The sequence below is a fragment of the Limulus polyphemus genome, unplaced genomic scaffold, assembly GCF_000517525.1.
Source record: "Limulus polyphemus unplaced genomic scaffold, Limulus_polyphemus-2.1.2 Scaffold1801, whole genome shotgun sequence".
Classification (NCBI taxonomy): Eukaryota; Metazoa; Arthropoda; class Merostomata; order Xiphosura; family Limulidae; genus Limulus; species Limulus polyphemus.
Window position 1 is genome coordinate 208,316 of NW_013667411.1, and position 10,880 is coordinate 219,195.

The 10,880-nt window shown below is 34.4% G+C and overlaps 1 protein-coding gene across 1 annotated transcript in view; it reads left to right on the plus strand.

Annotated features, from left to right (window-relative positions):
• LOC106464982 (protein O-GlcNAcase-like) overlaps positions 1–10,880 on the plus strand; it is a gene marked incomplete at its 3' end in the record, with an annotated part of 40,685 nt that overhangs the window by 20,084 nt on the left and 9,721 nt on the right. The window contains exons 3-4 of the mRNA XM_013925162.2: positions 5,215–5,312; positions 9,481–9,611. Coding sequence (XP_013780616.2) covers positions 5,215–5,312; positions 9,481–9,611 — 229 coding nt within the window. The remainder of the gene's footprint in view (positions 1–5,214; positions 5,313–9,480; positions 9,612–10,880) is intronic.

The following is a 10,880-nucleotide window of genomic DNA, read 5'->3' on the forward strand; positions in this document are numbered from 1 at the left end:
CTTTTCTATTTGGTAGAGCATTTCTCAACACTCAGGATGTTTCTCGGAGGGAACTCTTTTTGAATCCATTGTCAGTATCAGTCTTTTGAACTTCTTGCTGTTTGTCAGACAGTACTTACCTTACTGGCTTCAGGACCAGGTGGTGAGGATCCACTCTGACAATTCTGTGGTAGTGTCCTAAATGTCCTAGTGTCCTAAAAGCATGGGGCACCCTGTTGAGAGACCTTTATTTTTGAATTTTGGATCTTCTATATTGGGCCCACTGCCATCATATCACTTTGTTGACATGTCTTATTATGGGTACCCTGAATCTGGTTGCCAATTGGTTATTCTGTCCCAACAGGATTATACTGACAAGGTAGTCTTTGGATCCTCTCTTTTTTTGGGGGGGAGTTGTATGTGCTTTAGGATGTCCCCAATTTTGACACTTTTGCCTCTCATCTGAATACACAACTTCCCCATTTTTGGTCTCCTGTTTCTCATCCATTGTAACAAGCAGTGCCATTACCTCTATGCATATCCTCCTGTTTGTTTTCTTCCTTGTGTCTTATCAATAGTTCAGACCACTCCATGTTGAGTTCTGCTGGTGCTACTGTATTGGCTAGCTCTAACACGGTTTCCATTTCTATGAGAGCTTTTGGTATCACCTCCTCTTCCTTAGCCTTTGTTTCCCACACTCCTTCATCAGTCATACTCCAATGTGCATCATCCATCCATACATGCACTCCATCTTCACATGTGGCTTTTGTCCTGTCCCGTGTCTGAAGGTTGGGACTTTCCAGGCATTTAACTTCCTTGGTTTCCTGTCCAGTGTAAGAGGTATGCATAATGCTGTTGGTCTATATGCCTAGGTTATTATCCTTCCCTTCTTACTGTTCCTCTATTGCTGTACTTTTTCACTTGGTTTTATGACTGGGACCTATTGGTTTCCTTTGTTGCAGGTTATAGGGCGATTTTGTCTTTCACTTTTCGGTTTACCAAATTTGATTCTGTGTTCCAATCTCATGTACTATCTATGTTATTTCACTCATTTCCCATTGTTCATCCTCCCTACCCTACTTGTCTCTAGAATTAGATCCTCAGTGTTGTTCTTCATGATCTTACTAATCCTCCATTTGGACCTTTGTCTTGATGCTTATTATATTACTTTTCTTTACCATCCCTATTCATCATATTGTTGGTTTGTGGTCACTGTCTTTTCAAAGCATTTGTGGTCGGGGTTTTCTATGTCTTGTTCCATAGTTCTCGACCGTTCCTTGGTGCTCAAGACTTTGATTGCTGAGGAAAGTAATCCTGATTTCACACTTCATTCCTTTCCCTCCATCTCCCACTTTTAGGACCATTCTGATCCTGATGAACTATTTTGCCCAGTCAGGGTCCTTAGATGGTATATGTCACATACTGTGTCCTTCTGTGGTTCCCAGGTCCGTTTATTTCTTTATTGGAATACTACTTTTTTTTCCTGTGACTTTTCTCCCATTCCTTGTATGGGTTGGATTTACCAGTCACTTTGCCTGGCATACTCTTTCTTTTTTCTAGATATTTGCTGTCTTTTTCATGGTTTTCCCCCATATGATTGGCACCTGCCCCTTTTCATCTTTCCTGGGTGGTTTTGTAGACTACTACATTTGTTTTTATTTTTCTTTGTAATGTCCTTTTGCTACACATGTTTTGGATCCTGCTTTGTGGTGAGTGTTGCCTGACCAGATATACTTAGTCTTAAAATCTGCACTGTACATCCTATCTATCACATTGAGGCTCTTCCTACTGTGAACCTGATGAACAATTCCATATGCTGCCAGTTGTTCATTGATTGACTCCATCCAATTGTTATCTTTGCATCAATATAACAAATATTACATGAAACATTATAAAATATCACAGAATCATGTTACGCACACTGTATAGATTGGGTGTTCTGTAGGGCCATTCAGCTCATGGTCTATTGCTTCTTTAATATGTTTGTCCCACACCACACACTCATGGACTTACATGAGTAAAGCAGGCAGGGATTACTGCCTATCCGATATTCTGTGGCATTGAGACTCTTCTTACCATGGACCTCATGTATAATTTCAGATGCTGCCAGGTGTTAGTTGATTGATTTTGTCAATGTGATAGCTCTGCTTTTCGAAATAGGGTTTCATGTTCACCCATTACACTGTCTCTGGTGCTTCAGTTCTCTGGACTCGCCAATGCATTTCCCCCCATTTTTCTAACAGAGTATGGGAGTCCTTGCTGCTTCCCAGTTCCCAGGATGATGGATCATAGAGGCCCATCATCCTGAGTGAAGCACAATTCGACTCAGTTGAGAGTAGGGAGGTGGCATTCTGCTGGTTTTGATGGTGTGATTCCCTTCTAATAAATACTTACCTGCTCTTGCACTTACCACCCATCCTCCCCACTTCCAATGTGATTTGGTTGAAGTGGTTAAAAAGCGCATGATCAGAGAGGGCACTAGTTACGATATGGATAGTGTTGCACTCCTATTGGTGGAGCATTGCTGCATGATCATTTACATGTTCATATTCAGAAAGAAGTGGGAGTTGCAAGGCTAGTAGCGAGCAAAAAATTTGTGCTAATAGAGTGCAGTACTAGTCAAGAAAGTTTTTTGTGAAAAGAAGTAAGTATCTATTTGAAATACATTTTCAGTTTAACAAATGTTAACTTTTACCTTTCTGCTCTCTTTACCCATTCATGTTCATGCTCTGCATTGCTACACCAACAGTTTTACTGGAGACTATTACAATAACCTGTTCTTCATATTTCCCTGCTTTTATTTTCATGTTGCCCAGTTCACTTGGTTTTTTGTTGTTTTTTTTGTCTCTGGGATTTACTTCATTGGGATACCTTATTTTCCAGTGCTCCCATACCAAGAGGCTAACTATCATAGGGCTTGATCATCAGTTTTTTCTGAAAACACCACTCAGTTTGGTCTTACAGCAACTTGGCTCTTACAGTTTTTCCACCTGTGGACTCACTTTGCAGAAAACCCTTGGGCCACACAGTTTTTCTCTCTGGAGCTTTCTTTTTATTTCATGACACATACTGTCTGTTTTCAACTAAGTCCTGCAAGCTTTCACACAGAGAATGCACTTGTTAGGTCTGCATTTTCACCATTATATGAACATTTGACATATTTTAGCCCTGTCCTGAGGGGCATCATCTGCTATGATCTTCCTTCTCCTTCATGAGTTTTCTTGTTAGGGTTGGCAGATTAAACCCCGAAGTCAGTAGTGACTTCCATTCTGTACCTGATTCATTTTGGAGTCTTGACCACCTTGCTTCTTGGGTGGACTCAATCTTTCCCATTACATTACTGAAATATGAGCTTCTGGTTTCCAAGGCTCTCATGTGTTGTTTTTATAGTTTTTTTTGCCTTTCTCATAACCCTTCTTTCTCTGGAGTGTCCTATTGTGTCCCCGTCAGTGGAACATACCACTTTCTTCTTTCATTTTTGTATCTTCATCTCCATACCTTTTGCTGTTGTGGTGGTTCAAACATTTCCACTCAACTTTCTATACCGTCTGTACTTACATCTGTTCATGGTTGCCTCTTTAGCCAGGTATGGTGCAGTTCTGGAAATCATTTTCAATGTGTGGTCTTCTGCAGAGCAGTCTTTTTCATGTCAAGTTCTTTGATATGTGGGCAGTTCAATGTACCTGCCACTATCTTTTTTCACAGCTGTTTATACATCATTTTTTAATCTATTTCAATAATTATATTTTTGTCTCTCTTAAATTAACCAACAGGGAGTAACTTTCTCTTGGGCTCATGACAATAATGGTTGTTGGCCTTCTGTGTTCTGGTAACTTTGAATTTAATAGTGAATTGACTGTCTTACCAAAATTAAGTCATCCTGATGGAGTGTTGTGTAAATCTTCTGGATTTTTTCTTTTATTGATTCATTTGAGACTCTCTTCTATACTAAGCTTCCACTTTTCTATCACCAGTTCTAAACTTCATGACCCTGACATATTCCTTCTGAACCTATTAGTCTACCCTGTTTCTCTATTTTGTCTTCCTCTTCAACTTCTTCCCAGATTGTTTTTCATTCACAGCACCCCTTGCCAGATTCTTCTCATAGGCCATCTTTGGCCAGACCATTTATGATTTCTGTCTCTTCACCTCTACCTCATTTGTCTTTTTATGTCAGCTTCAGACATCCATCTTTCTTCATGGTGTTCCACACCTTCCCCTTTATGTGTGGCTTATTTCCAGTCTTTTGAAAGACAAACAAGTTTTTCATGCAGATTAGCCCTTTTTCTTGCTTGCTGCTGTTGGACATCCTCCCTTGTGATTTGTCAGTGTAAGTGGATGTTTTATTGATGTTGGTCCATTCACCATACTCTTCCTCCATGTCATCAAACTCATCTCTATTCATTTTATTACCTGGCTTTTCAAAGATAGTCTATCCACTGCTGTGATCACCAGTTATAGTGCAGCTTTGTCAATGACCTTCTTTCTTTTCCCTGGCTATTCTCCTTTGCTTTCTGTGGTTCTTACAGATCTCTTCTAAGCCTTCCTAAACAGTTCTCCTTTATGTCCTCCAGTTGAATCCTTGGCTATCTCTCTCTTGCACTCCATACCACACGAACAGATTGATTTTATTCCCAGACTATTCCTTCCTTCCCAAGTCTTGGGTTGTTCAGGAGAGTAATTTGATGTTTTCTGCATCATTCTTTCTTTCCTTCTATATTTTATCATTTACACCTTGATTGTCTGCTTTCTTATGTTTGGGCAACTCTATTATTATCTCACCTGCAATATTCAATTTTGAGGCAATCTGTCTTTTTTTTTTTGTCATGGGATATAATAGTTGTAATAATTGTAAACACTAATTTCATATAGCTATTGGTTAATTGTAATTTTGATGAATTGATAACTTTATGTGACATTAGTCAATGAAATTGATGCTAATGGGTAACTCTATTTGTAAATTATAAGATATTTTGAAATAGTTTTATCATAATTGGAAGTTATATTTATGAGACTTTTTGTAGTGACATAAAACTTGTTTTATCTTATCTAACGATAACTTTAGATGCTGTCTTTTTGTTATTTGTGGTATGCCTGTATTCCAGTTGCCTTTTTCATTCTCTTTTTCTGCTTCTATATTTGCATTTGTGCTGAAATTTTCTTTTGAGTTGTTTTCTTATGTAATTAATCAGCAATAGACTAATACAAAAACCTGACTGTCTGCTTCATTTTTAGAATGAAGAAGCTTGGAATGAACACTTACATGTATGCTCCTAAAGATGACTTTAAACACAGAGCTTACTGGCGTGAACTGTACACAGTGGAAGAAGCAGGTAAATCACAAGCTTTACTCATCTAAGAGTATTAGATTTGTTATTGAATTTTTTTTCAGTTGATAATGTAGCTTGCCAGCCTTTAATCAAACAAAATTAGCAAAATAATTATAGTTTAAAACCAAATTGTCTAAAATCTGTGATGAATCAATTAAACTGCAGATATTTTTTCCACATTCCTTGTAATTTGTCCATTTCAGTTTCAAGTCAGATTTGTGTAAAAATAGCATTTCAGGTCTGTCTTTTGTCTCCCACAAGTTAATGCATAAGAGGTATTTCTCTCAGTAACAGAACTTATCAGTTGGACTTTTAAAGTCTTATACAGCATATGTAAATAACATTTCAAAAAATGTTTTGTTTCTCATCATCCAGCCCAACTGAGGAGTTATGTTACTGAACGAAAGGGCTCTTGGAGTTGTGACTTGTGGAAGACAAAACATAGGTCTGAAATGCCATTTTTACATACATCTGATCTGGAATATAAAATGGACAAATTAAGATGGAAGTGGAAAAAACAACAACTACAATATATATATGATTTTTATTAAATATATTACCTGTATTGGTTTTATAATGCTTTGTCAGTTTTCAGCATTTAAACATGAACATAAATTATATTTTAACTTACAGATTTGTTTTCTTAGCAAAAAGAAAAGTAACACCATAATATAATTATGAGAATATACCATAAAACATGAGATAGAAAGTCTCCATGTACCTTTAATAAATAAGCTTTAAGACCATACTCCTCTAAAATTGGAAAAATGTGTTCTTGTTACATTTCTGCATACAAAGACAAGCATGTTTTTAAATATCTGATTTTAAGTTTTTGTACCCATAAAGTTAGGGTTTTTAACTAATAACATTTACTTACAAACTGTTAATATCAAGGATAGGCCAATATATGATTTCCAAATCATTTTCTAACAAGGAGCCAGTATTAATCAGTCTAAAGTTGTAGTTTGGTGAAATTCCTAAGGATTACAGGCTTCATAGGATTGTTCTTAATAAGATTCATTCACTACAATTCTAACTGGAACTTGAAATTAGTAATGGCTACCTGGTAAAAAGCCTGTAGATTCTAGTACTTAGCTAGTAACTATAAAGGAACACTGGCATTTTTTGCCAGTTGATAATTCAGGCATGGTTATGAATATTAAGACTAGTTTTAAAGAATGGTTAAATGATTAAAAAAACACCTGGCTGCAAGCACATAAGGTATGGGAAAAATCACATTACGATAATATGTGGTTCCCACATCTTGGGCAGAATGAAGTTCTCTAACTTTTCTCAGACCTTTCTCTGACCAAAATGTTATTTCTTGACTATTAGATCTATGCTTGTAATGTATAATTGAGCACTAATAATATGTGAAATTGCTAAATATTATTCATACATTGTAAATAAAGACAAGACAGGCTGTATGATAAGAGTCACAATCTGCTACAGAGTCATCTTGCAAAGTTTCAGTATGATTGGTCGCCATTCTTGAATTATTGGTACTTTATCAAAAGATACACAACAAAGACAGTTTAGCTTTTATGATAATGCATACCACTCACATTTTAAAATTTAAATCACAAAAATCTTATTACAGCATAAACAACACAAAAGATTTTAACATTTGTGATTATTATTTTACAATTTTTAATACACGGAAAGAACATGTTTACTGTTGTAAAATGGAATATTCTTTAACAAGTATACTTCTTATTTGCCAAATATTTGTTAAAGCAATATATTTTGATATTTGTATGTGCAAAAAAAATATACATATACGAGACTTTCACTTGCTAACCATACACTGCAATTAACTCACATTTCCTATATCTATAAAACAATTATACATGTTAACAAAATCATTCACTGATGTAGTGCACACTGTATTATTTTTGCACATGCTTTGAAACTGGGTGTATCAAGTTCATATACATGCAAAATATTGAAATCTTGGTATTAACATGACTATATATATTTATTAATTGTTTATGTTGTTCTTTCATGAGATTGCCAAATTATACATACAACTAAGTTGTAAATTTTAATTATACATATAGGACACTTCCTACACAGAATCAGACCTGCTGATAAAACATCCATAACATTAATAGTTGCATTATAATTTTACACTATCACATTGCTTAATCATGTTTGTAGAAGCTACAGTAACTAGCACAGACATTAATGTGACTGTATGCAAACATGGTTGTCACTGACAGTGATATTTCATTACAGTATTACACCACTCAAGTGTCAGGTTTTTCATTTTTTTGTTACATAATGTAGCTTATTGCATTAAACACATACTGGTACTAAATAAAAGTAACTCAAAGTACTCACATTATTTTTATTCTGATATAGTCCTTAGATTTAGATTCAATGACAAACACTAATACATCACTTGTACACAACCACACTAGCACTAATCAGTCTCCATGATAATTAATATCTCTATCTCAAGAGCATACTAAGGTCTGAAACACAGTATCGAAACAATACCAAAACTATTAATCTAATTATGCTAAGCTGCACATGCTCATCATTATCTTCACTTGTTATTCTTTCCTGTTCTTAGCATCTTGTTTGTTGCTTGACAAATAATAAATTCTTTGAATATGTTGCTCAGATGTCTGATGCATTCAGTTACTCACTGATTTGAGATAGTGTTTCTACAAAGATTTGTGGATAACAAATAGTGCCGTATTCTCAGAAACCATTAAACCTCCAGTATTGTTGGTTACTGTTAATGAAGCATTCTATATGCAGTGTTTTTTAATTTGAGTTTTTTTCTAAAACTTATTGTCTTTAAACTGATATTATATGTTGCCATCCATATTTTGCTTTATATGGGTTTTACTTTCCGGTCACTGATGATATCTTACCTGTCTCTTGGAGATATAACTGTGAGCATCCCTTGTACAAGCAGTAGTAAGCATCATGGCATGTACTAGGTTTAGGGCTTTTGGGTTGTAATAAAATGATCCTCCACAACCTAGTTTAGGAAGATGAGATGAAGCCTTAACCAGAGCCCTTACATTCCATTCAGGTGGGAACCTAGCTACTGGTTACATAATTCTGTTACAGCTTACTTCATGGTATGGAAAAAGACTGATGTAGACAAAACAATGTTTATACATAAAATACTGCTAATTGTGCCAGAATTAACTAGTATATGATTTTTTGACATTAATGATAATATATTTTTTCACCATCAGTGATCTAGAAGCATTACTGAATCACGTGAAAACACTAACATTTCCCAGTTTCCTTTATGCATGGGAACCATAAAAATCAATTAGTTTTTTTTTGATAGCTTGTTGTGCATCATTCTCATGCATCTCGCATTGGGATTTCTCGTGTGTAAAATACCAATTAAAAACAGCGAGCTCTTGAAGGGTTTCAGTTTTATGAATATCTTTATTTTTTCACTCAGTTTAGGAAATGAAAATATAACAAAAATATAGATCTAAAACTGTATAGTATATTTGAAAATATGAAATTAAAAATGCAGTACTTCCTAGAATTTAATATCAGCTTACTAGTTATATCCACTGAGGGCACAAAATAACTTTTTTAAGGAACTGGCAAACATAAGGCAATGTTCAAAACAGTTTTTAGACCTGTTTTTAGTCTTGGGGAACTTACTGGTGAACATATGTATTAATGACCTATTGTTCATTAAACTTCATGCCCTCCAGTGGCTCAGAGATAAGTCTGAAGCTTATAACATTAAACAGTTGGTTTCAATATCTGTGGTAGGCACAGCAAAGATAGCTCTTTGTGTAGATTTGAGCTTAATAACAAACAATTAAACTTCATGAAAACTAGACCTTTGGCTACAAAACATTGAAGTATTTAATACATTAATATCAATTTGAATAAACCATATTCTATCTAACAACAATCTTGAATTGTTCATTCATATAATAGATTATTAATAGTAATTTAATAATGTGGGTGACTAAACACATACTTTTTTTGATTATGAAATACTTTCAAACTATAAAAGATATATGTGAAAATCAATAATCACCTTTAAAATAATGTAGATAATGCACTTCTTTTCAAATTACTCACATTTTGTACATATAATCCAAGGTACAGTTCTTTTGAGCATATGAAGCTTCTGAGATTTTTTAAATGATAAAAACTTCTTGAACATTTTCAGAGCATCTAACCAATCTCATACAGTCTGCCATAGAAAATGGCATATCATTCTTCTATGCTCTTTCACCTGGGCTTGATATTACCTATTCAAACCAGAAAGAAGTTGCTTGCCTCAAAAGAAAATTAGAACAGGTGAGTAAAGCTAATCAGTCTTAACCCTATCATCACAGGTCAAAGGCCATGTTATCACATTTGTTGACATGCATTAATAATTTTATTAAACTACTATTTCATGAATTTATGTCAATAAGTTTGGAATCAAATTGAAGATTATAATTCAAATTTTAGTATTATAGATTAGTTAATTTCATAAATTAAAAGCAAATATTAAAATAAACACCTAAATATCAACTTTTCTGTGTTGTTTGGTATATTGAATGCAGCATTGGTTCAAATTAGATGTTTGTGATGTCTAAACACAAAGTCTGTAATTTCTTATGAATTAGGAACTCAAATTACCTATATTGACAAACTAGAATATAAAATAAGAACCTTGTCATGATATAAAAGACTGTTTAGTTTAGATATTATTGATTAATTAATTTTTGTGAGTGAATATTTTATTATTGTTTAGTTCTTGTTATAATAAGAGTTAAAAGCAGACGATTGTAGAAAGTTAAGTTTATAAGTCATTGATGTTGAGACTATCGAATGTCGCGTGCAAGACATTGACATCAAGAATAGAGATTTCTAGAAGACAGGCAGACAATTAAGTGATGAACATATAAATAGTATGAGACAAGCGAAAACAGTAGACAGACAATAGTAGAAAAGAGTAAAGTTATGGGCAAGAAAAGTTCAGCGTGAAGTTAACTATCATAGAAGTGACAGACCTAATGATTAACATATGCCTAACATTTAGTATGTTAGATTAAGACTAACAGTAGAAAAGGAGATAAGAATGATAATTTATTCCATCAAAGTGTGGTTCTAAAGTAATTGAAATAGCCTGAGTACACTTTGACAAAAGGAACAAAGGATATTTTGAAGAAAGATGACCAAACGATTACAGTAACTCGTGCCACAATTGTAAATGATTCACACACTGAATATTAGTACGATAGTAATAGAGAAGATAGTTTGGCTTGTCAACTGAAATTCTAAAGCAATTGAATAGGCAAAGTGGACTTTTGATAAGAAGAAGAGAACTATATATATATAGTGTTTATGACATGGCTATAATCTCTATAGTGTGAAGAATTTGTTATGGAAATGTTTTGATCATTCTTAAGTGTCAATGATGGTTCAGTAAATTTCGTTCAGGTGACTTTAGTCTTAAAAACTGTGATGGCAGGGGCCAACATGTTGGAATTGATATTGATGCTCTGAAGATGCTGTTGAGTCTTACCCAAGGCAACATACTCATAAAATGGCCCTGAAATTGCATGTCTCTCATGAAAC